We start from the raw sequence: 16308 nt of genomic DNA, 5'->3' as shown, positions 1-16308 counted from the left end.
GCCTCCCTGTCATTATGACAGGGAGGCTGGCAGGATTCCCCTGCGGAGAATTCCGCCAGTTTTGCTCCGTGTGAACGGAGCCAAAGGCCGGTTCCAGTGGAGGGAGAGAGGTGGCACAAATGTGTAATCCCCAGTGTTATTAGCTCTATTTACCCTAATATCCCTCTCCTACACAACTGACTTGAATTGATTAGAATTATATTGAGGGTAACAGCACTGAATCCTGCATCTTCCAAGTTCTCTAAACCACCTGTTATTTTAACATAAGGTTTGCGACAAGCAGAGAAAATCGTCCGGATCCCACCCCTGGGTATAACTAGGAAACAGTTAAATAATATATGTATACACAGGAGATTCACCATAGAGGACAACCCAAGGAAGTAATGTTTTTTCTCTGTAAAAAAAACTAAACTTTAATTTATAAAAGTAGATCTATCAATTTGTAAAATTTCAAGGAAAGAGGAAGCTAGGGATTACAATGCCGGAGTCTAAGTATTTTCTGAGGAGCGTGCACAGACTTAATTATTATCAACAGATCATAAACTAAAAGTAATGTAACCTAGAAACTAACGGCCGGTAGCGTGCCAGCTACTGCAATCCTAAGTGTGCAGGCTCAATATAGCCGTATCATTTATTATAGAAAGTACAGATGTTCCAGAGAGTTTATCCTCACTGTAAACCAGCGCAGACCTGACTATATTAGTACATCCTAGTATAAGCTCATGTGATGGGACTACTTGTTAATTCATAAAGGTTAATAAACTTCTTAACAATTTTTTTTTTCATTTTTGCCTGCCAGAAAAGGGGCCGAGAGCACTGAATGTGGTCTACTCCCCCAGATGCAAACAGGAAATGTCTTCTGGGTTTGTGCAGTGAGGACTATGGATTGTTTGATCTGCTCTGACAGTCTACAGTTGTATATTTAGGTTGTAACCGCTGTCTTATTCACCAGAAGAATGTTTCCTCTTTTGATTTCTTCTTTCGTTTGCAAGACCAGGAAATAACGTACGAGAGAGAGGAAAAGAATAAAAAAAAAACAATATTATTTTTTTTTTTTTTGGACAGACCTCAGCTTTCTCCTAGTGGCCGGTCTCACTGTGCTGAATTATTGGAGTCTGGTGGGACTGCTTGTAAAGCTCAAGCACATTTTCCCACAGTGATGTTCGCAGATCGATGTCTTTGGAAATGTGAGCAGATGGCCGTGCATGATCCATCTTTCTGCCTGAAAATATTTCTTTAGGAAGTTTTCGAGGACTCGTACATTTACAATCTCTGAGAGTATCGCTGCCTACAGGAACGTCAGCTGCTGGACACAAGGGCGAGACAATGTGCTGCAGCCCAGCTGTGCACTTCTGTCTTCTGACAGGTAAGAGACCATTAGGGTTTTTTTTTTATCTCTATGTAACTGTAACGTTGTTCCTTATCTACATGGTTAAGAAGATACAAATACATCTACAAATACAGCTGAATTTATTTATCTCTTTGGGGCTGGATCATTTCTGCAAAATATACACCAACTAAGTTGGTTTACTTACAGTCCTATATAATACTTTAGCAGAATTTATAGTCAGTTTTTTCCCCAATTCCATATTCAACAAATGTATCCATACATGTACATGGACCTGTCAGATTTGCTTAAAGCATCACTGTCATTTTAAAAAATTAAGTTTTGACCAGTTGGGACCTCAGAGCTGAAACCTCCACTGATCTCACATAGCCATGCTTAGACTTAGGCTATGTTCACACAACGTACTTTTTATGAAAATAACAGCCGTTGTTTTCAATTTACGGCCATTGTTTTCATAATGCAATGATTTGCATTGAAGTCAATGGAAACAACGGCCGTTGTTTTACACAAAAATAATGATCATGTCAATTATTTCTGGCCATTGTCCATAGACTTCAATGCAATTTTAATTTAAAACAACGGCCTCTGTTTGATACTCAAAAGAATGGTTGTTGTTTTGAGTGCCAAATCAGCCATTGTTTATTCTTTTGTGTGATCATGGCCTTATAATGTAGCATGTCTCCTGCAATGAGACAGATTGAATGCAGAGTTGAAGCGCGCTTTTCCTGGCTGTATCTAAAGATCGTTGGGAATCCTAACACTTATGCCCCAACTAATCAAAAAGGTTTTTTTATGACAAAATTACTTTAAGGCTTAGTTCACACACAGTATTTCCATCAGTTTTTTAGTCAGTATTTGTTCAACCAAAATCAGGAGTGGAACTCACAAGGCAAAATTTTAATGGAAAGATGTGCACAGTTTCTGTGTTTTCAACCCACTCCTGGTTTTGGTTGAAAAAATGCCAACCAACATACTGGAGGAAATACTATGTGTGTGAACATAGCCTAAGACTATGTTTCCACATAGTAAAATAATGCCATTTTGGTTTTATTTTACTGTGTGTGAACATACCCTTTGTTCATGCACAGTATACACAGTAAAATAATACCAAAAAGTGGGCCTATTTTCAATGCAATAAGGCGCTCTAATGAAGCCAATAGAGAATTGGCCAAGAGTGCAAACACTGTATAGAGTAATGACCGTAATTGAATACAATTAAATGAACAAGTTCATTATTTACCACCTGCTTTTGCAAAAAGAGGCAATTTTTTACCTATTTACACATTCTCCCTGTAGGTAGTCCCCCTGGAAGTTGACCCCCCAGAAAGTAATATCCCTTTAGGAGGTAATCCCCCTGTAGGTAGCCTTCCCATGTAGGCACCCCCCTATAACCTCCTTCATGTAGACATCCCTCTGTAACTAGCCCCCTATGTAGACATTCCCCTGTGAATAGCCCCCTATGTAGGCATCCCCGGTAGGTAACACCCCAGTAGGAAGCCCTCCTGATGTAGGCATCCCTCTGTATGTAATCCCAAGTAGGCAGCCTCCCCATGTAACTATCCCACTGTAGGTAATCCCTAAACAGGCATTGCACATGAGTATTCCCCCTGTAGATTGCCCCAACTCACCCATGTAGTCATCCCCCTGTGTAATTTTAAAAAAGCTGTATATTTGAGCACACGGCTGATACCATTTGTGCACCAAAGAGGTGAGGAAAGGAGTGGCCTCTTGTGGACGCCGGGGGCATAATGTTGCCAAGCATGATTGACAGGGCAGGGAGCCAATGGATTTTCACTCTGTCAATCACAGTGCACCATTATTTAACTGTGTGCACTCATAATGAGCACTTGCAGTTTAAGGGACAAGCACACCCCCACTTCTAACCACAGGGGGTGGTACCCTAAGGCCATCAGTTCATGTGGCCTCATAGACCGCCTATACTAATATACACAAAAAAATGCCAAAAAGCAGTAAAAAGTTGCAATTTAAAATTTGTGTCTGAGGGAAGTCTTAAGGATACAGCATGTTATGGAGCAGGAGGAACTGAGCAGGTTGATATTTAGTTTTGTGGGAAAAGGTGTTCCATGAGTAGTTAAGTGGGTGGTCCAACTCAGAGACAAATCCACACTTATAAACAGATAGCTGACAATTATTTAATAGGACCGCCCACTTGACATCTGCTCATTTTAAGCTAAGTAGTCAAGTGGGTGGCCCTACTAAGTGATTGACAGCTATTTGTGCATTTTCCTGCAGGACAAAATAAATTTGCTCAACTCCTCCTGCTCAATAACTTGCTGCCTGCAGACCAGATTGGACTGCAGTGGTATCAAATTTGCATGCTGCATTTCTTTACATTTTTTAAGGTATCTCATACAAAGTAATGGCTCTCTCAGTACTGTATGTTGTGTATAATCACTGTACAGCAGACTAATGCTGGCCCCAGTATGAGATCAAGTATGGATAAATCAAGCTTCTAGTTTTATGTTTATTGATCTTACTGTTTTCTCCAAGTAAGGAAAACTTTTTTTTTCTTTTTTTTTTTTTTTACAGTTTTGGATCCTGTTCAATTATTAGAATAATTTCAGAAATTCTGGCATGTATGATAAAAGAGTGGCCACTATGTATTGAATCATTAGACTGTACTAGGCACATTCATAGTACATTTCAGCAAAGGAGAGAGAACGTAAAGTTCAATCAGTAATATTAGATTAAAGTGACACTGTCACCCTCTTTGTGCATTATGACTTCTGTACACAGGTGTAAGGGGTAAATTTTGCAGTTTTCATGCCTTATTTTGTATCATACATCATGGAGTTTGTTCCAGTAAAAAGTGAGTCTCTTATCATCTGCGGATTGTACTGCCTGGGCGGGGCTTCTTGACCGAAGCACCACTTAGTCCCGCCCACAGTGCCCTGTTAGCCCCGCCCCTCCATGAAAGCATCGTTGCATAGGCCATTGGTGTGGGCTGACTTAGAGGGGGTGGGGCCTAGACCTTTAGGCCGGCCTGTTCCAATGGCCGTCGAGGTAACAGGCCTCTATGCCAGTAACGAGCCTCTAAGGCAGAGAGCGGTGACTAGATGACTACCACCCAGATGACTACCTCCCTGCCTCTGCCCGGTAATAAAACCTCTTTTTCTCCGGTTTACAGCTGCTCAGGAGCTGTATACAGTGCTCCCAGGAACCATATCAGCCCAATTGGGCCAATTTGTTTCCTTTTAAAGTGTACCTGTCATGACAAAAAATAAAACAGCAAATATACACTCAATGCTTGCATTATGTAGGTTGTCATTTTTTATTTTAACTTTGCTGCTCCAGTGGCCTGTTTAGTGTCTCATTGTGCTGTTTATGCCTCTGTATTTCAGTCTGAGAAGGTGAACAGACTTTTTAAGCAGTTTGTTTATTCATCTGCACCCCCTGTCAAATGATCATTCCTCTTCCCTGGGCCAGATGACATCACTTCCTGCATTTGGTCTTTTTTTTTTGCTGTTACTAAAGACCCAATGGCCTTAGTGATGGAGTCTTAAAGCGACTCTGTACCCACAATCTGCCCTCCCCAAACCCCTTGTACCTTAAGATAGCTGCTTTTAATCCAAGATCTGTCCTGTGGTCCGTTCGGCAGGTGATGCAGTTATTGTCCTAAAAAACAACTTTTAAACTGGCAGCCCCGTGCCCAACAGGCGTGTCCTATTGTGTATGCATTAGGCTGGCACACCCTCTTTGTCCCTCCTCCCCGCCCTCCTCATCATTAGGAATGCTCCAGGCAGATTGCCTCCTATTCCCCCACCTGTGTGAATACTGAACATGGGCTGGATCGCTAAGGCACCTGTGCAATGTTCAGAAAGGAAAAAATGTTCCAGTGGCATTCCTAATGATGAAGAGGGTGGGAAGGAGGGACGGAGGGGTGGTGCAAAGTTAGGGCACAAATTCTCTAAGCTCCGGCCGTTGGGCACAGGGCTGCAAGTTTACTGCATCACCTGCCGAACGGACCACAGGATAGATCTTGGGGTAAAAGCAGCTATCCGAAGGTACAAGCGGTTTGGGGGGGGGACAGATTGCGGGTACAGAGTCGCTTTAACTGCAGTTTACCAGTAAGTGAGACACCTAGTGGCCAAATGTATAGCATTGCATTTCATATAGAAAACAGGCAAAAAAAATAATTATTTTTCCTGAGGAGGTGCTGTAGGGATTTTGAATACTTGCTGTAAATCCCTTCAATGGATTACTTATGTAATCTTTAGAATTTACTATCATTTGATACCAATACCTTTAGGAATCTATGATACAAAGTATACAGATATAAAATAAAGTATATTTTAGAAATAAAAGCCGTTTTTCTCCAAATTTAAATAACACTACATTTTAAGCCGCAATGTTTTTTTTGTTTGTTTGTTTTTTTCCAGACTTTTCAGACATGATTAACATTGCTCAGCAGAAAAACTGATTGTGATCGACCAATCAGCTATTAGTATGGCAGGGAAGCTGAGCTTATGTATTGTGATAGGGACAGGCAGGGGAGGATCTGCAAGTGAATATTCATGAACCCAGGAGAAATTTAGAAGGCTCACAACACAATTTAACTAAACTAAATAATCATTATATAGTAAGAATTGTATGTATTTATTTTATAAAAACTCAGACCCCCCCCCCCCCCCCCATATTTTGCAGTTGGATGTTCTTCGATGTCTGGCACTAGATAATGAATATTACAAAACATTGGAGGAATGTTAATATTAAAAGATTCATCTGCTGACATTTTTCCTGAGAGCTTGTGTGCATATCTTCACAAATAAAACAGTCCACAACTTCAAACTGTTTACCGCATTGATAGATAAGTGTAACACATTCCACAAGCTAGGGCCGGCTTCACTTCCCTTGCTGCTACGTCCTCAAAGGTTTCCTGAACTCTCTACAACAGGGGTAGAGAACCTTTGGCCCTCCAGCTGTTGCAAAACTACAACTCCCATCATGCCTGGACAGCCAAAGCTTTAGCTTTGGCTGTCCAGGCATGATGGAAATTGTAGTCAGGGCCGGCCTTTGGGGTGTGCAACCTGTGCCTCACTCCTGGCCAGCAGGGGGAGCACTCCGGGACTGCAACTGAATCTATCTGACACTGTCAGCAGATCTGTCAGTGGCCGCTGACAGTGTCAGATTCAGAGACGCTCTGTCACTTTGAAAGCCAGCCTCACACTCACTCAGCTACCTTCCCCCGAAGCTCCTATCTCCAGCTCTGCGGCAGCTGCACTGTTCTCTCCTGTTATCTTCCCCACGCTGCAGCTGCTGACGTCACATGTCAGGGACAGGCAGGAGTGAAGAGAGTGCAGCGCAGCGGAGCTGGATATAGGAGCTTCGGGGGCAGGGAGCTCCCTGTATGTGGAAATAGCCACTTCTGGGACCAGGAGGAGAAAGGTGCTGCTGATTAACCTTGTGAGAGGTGAGTATCCTTTTTTTTTCAGTTTTTCTGCTACACAGGGGGGCTGGTGGTGTTAGTTGTGTGGGGAGTTGGGGGTGGTAGTTGTGTGGGGAGCTGGGGGGTGGTAGTTGTGTGGGGAGCTGGGGGTGGTAGTTGTGTTGGGGCTTGGGGTATTAGTTGTTTTGGGGGCTTGGGGTGGTAGTTGTGTGGGGGGTCTGTAGTTGTTTTGGGGGCTGGGGTTGGTAGTTGTGTGGGGAGCTTCGGGCTGGTAGTTACGGCCGGTCTCCAACGTAGTGTGAACATAGCCTAAAGCTGAAATCTTACAGCAGTCCTTGCTGGGTCAATTCTAGAATGCAATGTTGGCCCAATGACAGGCTCCAGGGATTCAGCAGATGACCACTCCATTTGGAGCTGAATTTGGAGCCATTCCATTGTCTCTATTCCCCATTCATATATGCAATAAATGAATGAATTTAAAAATATATTCAATCTTATATGCATTGTATGTCTGGATCTCTAGAATGGCCCCCTGACTTCTTTGTTTTCACTAGTTATAGAGAATACTGGAGTTATCTAAGTGCTGTAGTCAGCTCCATAGAGAATGAATGGAGAGGTAGGTCACATAGATCAATTTAAAAGAAAGGAGTCAGGGTGCCATTCTAGAGACCCCCGCCCTGCCTCTCGCAATTCCATATTGTTCCATATCCATATGTGTTTCAACATCTCAATGAACCCAAAGGACCCTCATAAAAGTACAAAAAAAAGCAGAATTAAAGTAGTTCCGCTATTTCCTATGAAGTGTATTTACTAACTATCCCTATCTGGTGTTTATCAGTGTACAACCTAATAGCATAGAGAACAGAGGAATGGACTCAGTGACATAAATGACCATTTAAAGGCAAGAGAATCTTCATATTGCAAAGAAATGCAGCACTGCCATAAAACGACAGTATCTCTGTAATAACAATCCCAAATCCTCCCTGAGATATGGCTGAGCTGTTTGCACCGCTCCATATCCTGCCATTGAGCAGACGAACAGTTGAAGGGTTCAGCGTTTTATCTGAAATTCTCCAGGAATGACATTGCACATCCTGCTCTGCTCCAGATTAACAGGACTCTTGTTTCATCTAAAAATATTTGGATAAAAACTAAAAATCATATTTTTAGAGCATTTTGCTATTTTAGCTTTGTGCTAAATCCAGTATGCATGTGAGTTATAGAGAGCAGGATCAGCACAATGTAAGAAGTCTTACCTATAGTGACCTTTCATCTCTGGTGATAAACTATACTTACCTGGAACCTAGTTCCACTAGACATGAGATATAGACACTGGCGTAGGTACCATGGAGGCAGACCACGCAGCTGCTACAGGGCCTGTGCAGTAGGGGGGCCCACATCAGCAAATCGTGACCTATCTCCATGGTACAGCTCACACCAGTACCTCTCCATCCTGGACATCTTCAAACCTGCACCAAGCTCCCCCATCTCTCCTCCCCCCCCCCCCAGACAGCTGCTGGCCCTACCCCCTGAACACTCACCATCCTGCACTAGCCCAACTCCTTCACCTCTTGGCTGCTGTCAGCCGCATCAGACTCCCAACCAGCACTAATTCTTCCAGAAACAGCTGCCAGTCCGCACCAACCCCCTCTCCGCCAACAGCCACCAGTGGTGCACTTAACATTGTCTGCACAGTTTTGTGCAGCCGCTATTCAATGAATAGTGGCCGCACAAAACTGACATGTCAGTTTTTTGTGAAGCCGCAAGGAATCCCGGCCGGAGTGTATACAGAGTGTATACACTCCGACCATGATTCCATAGACTTCAATTTGAAAGGCGTACTCCAGATTTTTTTTATTTTTTTTTGTGATCAACTGCTGTGTATTTTGTCCAGTCTTACACAGTGCTCTCTTCTGCCACCTCTGTCCAGAGCAGGAGGGGATTTTTATGGGGATTTACTTCTGCTCTGTACAGTTCCTGACATGAACAGAGGTGGCATCAGGGAGCACTGTGTTAGACTGGAAAAAATACACCACTTCCAGCAGGACATACAGAAGCTGATAAGTACTGGAAGACTTAATTTAGAATAGAAGTAATTTACACATCTTTAAAACTTTCTGGCACGAGTTGAGTTTAAAAAAAAATTCCCCAAAGTACCCCTTTAAGCAATTTTACAATGTATTGTATTCATATATTCTGGTCCCTTCTTTCTGTAAAAAAATGCTTAAATTTTGCAATTAAAAAAAAAAGATACTGACAGTTACACAATAGTCTCACAGCTGCGGGTTTGCTACAGTTGTCTAGACAATACAATAATAAAACCACATCAACATAAAAAGAAAAAAAAAATTACAAGACCTCTTTCCTCCTTAGGATAAATGTGTAAGAAGCTGCAGTGTTTGCTGCCAGGACCTATCGTAATGAATGGTGACAGGGGAGTCACATTAGAGCTCCGCTTTGTCTCTTTTGTCTGTAGTAAGTGAGCATTGTTCTGCTTCCACTTGAGGATATGAAAGTTAGTGAAGGACATTTGCCAGCGTGTAATGGCCTCTGCCGCTGATCGTATCTATGTCTGTTCTGGCTCAGATTCTCCTGGCTACTTTGGGTGAGAGTTTACTAATCTGGGAAAAGTTGGAAACAAAAGAAACTTTACAGGCAGTGGAAGCGGATGACACGCTTCCTGTGCAAAGCAACAACCGACTGATAAAGAAGTTGAACGAACTTTATCTAGAGATTCTCTAGTTAAAGGGGAACTCAGGGGAAAAATATATATACAATGGGGCCTTGGATTACGAGCATAATTCGTTCCAGGACCGCGCTTGTAATCCAAATCACTCTTAAACCAAAGCAAAATTTCCCATAAGAAATCACTGAAATGCAGACAGTTGGTTCCACACCCAAAAATAATGATTTTTATTCTGAATAACATGTAGAACAGATGAAACAAACATTCAGAAACAGCAGAATATGTGATATTATAAGTTACTGTACAGTATAGCAATCAGCATGTGGAGTATAATGTATAGTACACAATTTGTAGATACGGGATGAAACTGTAGATCCCCATAATGCAGTAGTGTAGTACAACAGGCTGGAAGAGAGAAGCAGGGCTGCTGTCAGAGGTCTGTGTGCTCACATGACAGCAATGGGAAAGGGGTGTGTGTTCAGCATTGACCAATCAGAAAGTGAGAATCACAGAGCTGTGCAGGAGGACAGTGATAGAAGCTTCTTTATATAGCAGTGTGCAGCGGCGTAACTACCAGGGTCTCAGCGGTTGCCGCCGCGACCCGGCCCGCCACAAGGGGGGCCCGTGGGGGCCGCAGGGCCCCTGAGGCCCCCCTCATCAATCACTCTTGTGACCGCAAGCATTGTGTTGCTTGCGGTCACAAGAGGCCACCTCCGCCTGTCCCCGGATCATGCGCTGCTGCCGGGGGTGTTGCGTCCTATCCCCGGCATCGCACGCTTCATAGAGTTCTATGATGCGCACGCGACTGGGGATAGGACATGACACCCCTGGCAGCAGCGCATGATCTGGGGACAGACGGAGGCTGAAGAAGAAGAGGATCACTGGGGGAGCGCGTTGTTAGGTGAGTTGTGTGTGTTTTTTTTATTTATTTTTTTTATTATTTGTTTTCATAAGGGAAAGAGGGGGCTATCTATAGGAGGGGGGGGGGCATTTATAAAGGCGGGGGAGAGGTGGCCATCTATAAAGGGGGGCAAGAGAGGGGACCATCTATAAGGGAGGTCAGAGGAGACCATCTATAAGGGGGGGAGGGGACCATGTATAAGGGTGGGGAGGGAACCATCTATAAGGGGGAGAAGAGGGGGACCATCTGTAAGGTGGGGGAGAGGTAACCATCTATAAGTGGGGAGGGGACCATCTATAAGGGGGGAGGGGGACCATCTATAAGGGGGGAGGGGAACATCTATAAGGGGGGGAGGGGGACCATCTATAAGGGGGGGAGAGGGGACCATTTATAAGGTGGGAGGAGGGGACCATCTATATAAGGAGGGGTGAGAGTGGGCCATCTATAGAAGGGGGCCATCTATAAGGGGGAAGGGGCCATCTATAGGAGAGGGGGCCATCTATAGGAGGGTGGGAGAGGGGGCATCTATAAGGGGGGAGAGGAGGCTATCTATAGGGGGCAATATATAGTGGGACAAGGGGCCATCTATAAGGGGGGCATCTATAAGGTGGGGAGAGGGGGCCATCTATAAGTGGGGCAACATAGGGGGAGAGGGGGCCATCTATAAGGGGGGATACACAGAGGGGGCATCTATAAGGTGGCTACATAGTAGGGGGCATATACTATAAGGGGGATACACAGAGGGGGACCATCTATAAGGAGGCTACATATAGGGAATACACTATAAGGAGGTCACATAGAGTCAACCTACCCATGAGGGCATAATCAGGGCATAAAGGGGCCAATACAAATATGCAGTTTGTAGAGAGATGAGGATGGTGTCAGTGTGAGGAGCCTAATATGTCTGTCTGGCAGATTCTGTGGATTCGTGGTTCGGAGAAGTTCTTATGATGGCCCAGGGCAGATGGAGGAGAAGATGAAAATGGAAGAACTCCAATCAGAGAAGACGACCTGATATAACAGCACTGTAATGTATATGGTGTACAGAACCTGTGTGGAGCTGCGTCCACCTTTATATGACTGGATGCGGTGATACGTGTACAGTGGATGTTATTCAGTAGCAGTGGTGGTGTTAGTAGGTGGTGGTAATAGTCAGTAGCAGCGGTGGTGTCAGTCAGTATGTGGTGGTGTTAGTAACAGCGTTGGTGTTAGTCAGTATGTGGTTGTGTTAATCAGTATGTGGTGGTATTAGTCAGTATGTGGGGGTATTAGTCAGTAGCAGTGGTGGTGTTAGTCAGTATGTGGTGGAATTATTTGTTACTTGCTATCTGGTACTGTGTTTTATTGGTCTTAGTATACAGGATTTGGTCAGTAACAATATGGCGGTAATATGTATGGTGATAACATTTTCTCTTCCTATCTTCCTTATATGCTGGTGTTAATGGCAATATCTGTCTTGGTGTGTATATATATATATATATATATATATATATATATATATATGTATATATATATATATATATATATATATATATATATATATATATATATATATATACAGTGTATATATATATTTTTTTATATAAATGTACATATATATATATATATATATATATATATATATACCAATAGCATCACTTGGTCGAGGAAGGGGGGGGGCTAAGTTGACCTCAGGGCCCAGAAGTCATTAGCTACGCCCCTGGCAGTGTGAATGGCTGAGTGTGAAGGAATGAGCAGGGCATAGGGTGAGCACAGTACAGTAGCACTCTCTGTAGAGAGTGAGTTATAGCTATGGCGAGATTACCTCCACAGTCCTGTCCCCTGATACAAGCCCCAGCCTGAAGTGGATCTGCTATGATTTGAAGGTGAGGGAGACTTCCTGGGCTGTAGACCCCGCTATACAGACCATGTTCCTCCCCGACTCCCACCCAGTACAGGGAGCTCTTACAATTTAGAAAAACTGTGAGCTCTACTTGCAAAATGCTTTCAATCCAAGTTACTCTTAAACCAAGGTACCACTGTATATATATATATATATATATATATATATATATATATATATATATTTATTTTTTTATCAAATGGTACCATACCTTTATATAGATTTGTAATGTACTTCTATTTAAAAATCTCCAATCTTCCAGTACTGATTAGCTGCTGTATGTCCTGCAGGAAGTGGTGTATTTTTTCCAGTCTGACACTGTGCTCTCTGCTGCCACCCCTGTCCATGTCAGGAACTGTCCAGAGCAGGACGGGTTTTCTATGGGGATTTGCTACTGCTCTGGACAGTTCCTGACACGGACAGAGGTGGCAGCAGAGAGCACTGTGTCAGACTGGAAAAAATACACCTCTTCCTGCAGGACATACAGCAGCTGATTCATACTGGAAGACTCAAAAATTTTAAACAGAAGTAAAAATCGCTGGAGATCCCCTTTAAGGACAGAATAAATTCCAGTTGCTGGAAGGAACAAGTATTGCTGAGCCAATTAGAGTATTCGAGCTGTGTTTGTCATTTAGCATAATGTGTCAGATCTGTGATTAAAAAATCCTTGTAAAACATTTTGATTTGTTGGGGACTCACTGCTGAGACCACCACCGATTGGGAGAACAAGCGAGTTTCACCTCCCTGTTATCCCTAGGGTTGAGCGGAGATGCCGAACTGTTCTCCAAGCCCAAACATTCACTCGACATTTTACTCCCCATTGCTGCAGAAGTTGCATGCTAAGCTAGAAAGTCCTGGAAAACATGGACACAGCCATAGGCAATAGGCTGGCATCTCTGCTCAACACTACTTATAATAGATCAATAGTACAAGCGATTGTAAGAAACTCTGTAATAGGTTTTATTAGGCAAAAAAGCCTTATTCTGTATTCAAAAAGTTGATCAGCCTTAGGGCAGAGTCTGATTGGCTTCCGAAGCTATGACACTGTAGGCCGATGGTTGTTATTGCTACCATCGGGACTCTGCAATCACTGCTGCAATCCGCACCATCTATAGGGGTAACTGGCAAGATCTGAGCGCGGCTCCTGACAGTTGCAGCAGGTTCCTGGCTAACACTGATGTAACTGTAAGTCCAAAAGGGAGACTGCACAACAGAAATGGACGTAAAGTCACGTCCCTGGCCCTGAAGGGGGTTAAATTTATTGTTCACCCAAAGAAAAATTCTTTCAGATCAGCTGATTATACAAAGTGTCAGAGATTTGTAATTTACTTCTGTTAAAAAAATCTTAAGTTTTCCAATACTTATCAGCTGCTGTATGTCCTACAGGAAGTGGTATTATTTTTAAGTTGTCTGGAGAGCAGGAGAGGTTTCCTATAGAGATTTGCTACTGCTCTGGACAGTTCCTGACATGGACAGAGGTGGCAGCAGAGAGCACTGTGCCAGACTACAAAGAATTCTTCACTTCCTGCTGGACATACAGCAGCTGATAAGTAGTGGATGAGCTGACATTTTTTTTTATAGAAGTAAATTACACTTGTAAATTGTCACTTTCTGGCACCAGTTGATTTAAAAGAAAACTTTTTTTGTAAACTACCCCTTTAAGAAAATATTAGTAATTTAGGATTTATTGACAACCAAATGTTTACACATTATTTTAGCATACAACATTAGAATCCCCTTTACAGCATCTAAAACATTATATGTGTTTATATATATATATATATATATATATATATATATATATATATATATTTGTTTCAGAAAGCAAAATAAAGCATCATAACTAGTATAAAACCCCCTTGTAGTGTTCAGGAACAGGATAGATGACCGCACGCTGTAAATTTCCAGAGGCTTAAAGGAAGCTGAATTGTTTGTGACGAGGATAAACTGACATTTGGGGTCTGATGGTTATTAGCAGGACACATTCCGCAGATAACATTCCGGGCAGAGCTTTGGTTTCATTTTAGGTATTAATGATAGAGAGGGTCAAGTTCATATAAAACACAAAACACATGCAGTGTGCAGAATTTATTATTAGATGAATATTAGTTTTAAAAATAAATTGGAAAATGTTTCCAATCCGACAGATTATGTGCTACATGATGTATACAAGGTGAGGATATGAGGGTGGGGATACGTGGGTGTGACTGACAGCTTTGATCTAGTATCTTGTTGCATTGTCCAGTGCTCAGAGAACATTAAAGGGGTACTCCAGTTTTTAAATCAACTGGTGTCATAAAGTTATGCAGCTCTAAATTCCTTTTGTTTAAAAATCTCAAGTCTTTCAGTACTTATCAGCTGCTGTATGTCCTGCAGGAAGTGGTGTACTCTTTTCAGTCTGACCCAGTGCTCTCTGCTGTCACCTCTGTCCATGACAGGAACTGCCCAGAGCAGTAGCTTTCCCATAAAAAAAACTTCTATTGCTCTAGGCAGTTCCTGTTACAGACAGAGGTGGCAGTAGAGAGTATCATATCAGACTGAAAAGAATACACCACTTCCTGCAGGACATACAGCAGCTGATAAGAACTGGAAGACTTGAGATTTTTAAATAGAAGTAAATCTTTATAACTTTTTGACACCAGTTGATTTGAAAACAGTTTTTTTCCCACCAAAGGACCCCAATAAATAAGGTGGTCATTTAGCATTTATGGGAATATTCCGGGAACTTTAAAAGACTGTACATACTGTAGGTACCTAAGGCTTTGTTCATATCTTCAACATGGCCTTATAACTGATAAAAACTGGTGCCAGATCCATCATATAATAGATATTGGAGCAGGATGGACCCTATTATTTTACAATGGAGACCATCAGGATACCATAATTTTGCTACAAGAATAGCCACGTATTCAGCATTATTCCATCAAATCCACTGAATTATGATATGGAAGCTCCAATGCAAACATGGACAGAGTTAGGCTATGTTCACACACAGACCTTTTTTTGGCAGCTTCATGCCAAATACCGGCAGCTATTTTATCATAGCGGCCGGTACTTGTATTATGATGGGAATTTTTATAAAATAAAAGATGTTATTTGTCATTAAATGATGATCTTCTATTAAAAACGGTGTGTGTGAACATAGCCTTTTATAGGCCATGTTCCTACAACACCTTATTTTGCCTATTTTATGGACGCCTTTTTGGACGTCCATAATTTTGGCTCCGAGATACGGGTGCATTTTGCAAATGATGGTTCTAATGTGCAGAATATGCCCAGATTTTAGTCCCAAAGTGACAGCTTCCCAAAATGACGTCCGTAAAAAGGCTAAAAAGGATGTTATGGAAACATAGAAATGCCTTCTTTAATAGAATTTGCTTTTTTTGTTGCCCCCTTAGCACCATGGCCCCATAACAAACAGTCCCGCTAGGAGGTACAATATTCAGCTTTTAAATCTGCCATTTAGTCCCTTGTGTCATGTTAATCTATTTACTTCAGTTAGGCCATGGGCTGTTGTCCCATTCTGTCCCTAGTGATTCCATAGTTTCCAGTGGGCAATAATAACTTCAGTTCACTTGTGTCTAGTAAAGAAGAAAAAAATGAAAGCTAAAATAATAAAAAGAAAATATAGACAACCAGAGTGGATATGTAAACTAAGGATAATAGACAGGCCAGATGGGGACCCCACTATAGATATTGCCATGGCTATGTATGTCCCTAAGTTAGAGAACCCCAAAAGGAGTGCTGCCATTCATTTCAATGGTATACATTGGTCTTATGTCATATAGGTATACTCCACTGTACTAGCAGCGGCTCCATTAAAGGAGAAGTCTGGGCAAAGCAATTTTTTAATTGCTGGGGGGAAGAGGATAAACGAAATAACATGCTCTTAGCTCCAGAAGTAGTGTAGAAAGGAACTGCTGCAGTCACCTAATGGACTTTGCTAAAGGAACTTTAATCCATATAAGATCAAGAGGATATGTTAACAATTGGTAATTAAAAATGGACTGTTTCACGCTTAATAGCAAACGCTTCATCTCGGCCTCTCAGACCAGGAAGCGGGCAGAAACCAGAGTGGCTGTAG

General features: G+C 42.4%; 1 protein-coding gene across 1 annotated transcript in view; it reads left to right on the top strand.

Moving 5' to 3' along the window:
• The first annotated feature begins 841 nt into the window (after nt 1-841).
• Nucleotides 842-16308, top strand: part of ITGA1 (integrin subunit alpha 1) — an 85346-nt gene continuing 69879 nt past the window's right edge. The window contains exon 1 of the mRNA XM_069963048.1: nt 842-1366. Coding sequence (XP_069819149.1) covers nt 1327-1366 — 40 coding nt within the window. The 5' untranslated portion in view covers nt 842-1326. The remainder of the gene's footprint in view (nt 1367-16308) is intronic.

This window comes from Dendropsophus ebraccatus, chromosome 3 (genome assembly GCF_027789765.1).
Source record: "Dendropsophus ebraccatus isolate aDenEbr1 chromosome 3, aDenEbr1.pat, whole genome shotgun sequence".
Taxonomy (NCBI): domain Eukaryota; kingdom Metazoa; phylum Chordata; class Amphibia; order Anura; family Hylidae; genus Dendropsophus; species Dendropsophus ebraccatus.
The sequence above is the reverse complement of the archived record's forward strand: the minus strand, read 5'-3'. Positions and strand labels throughout refer to the sequence as shown.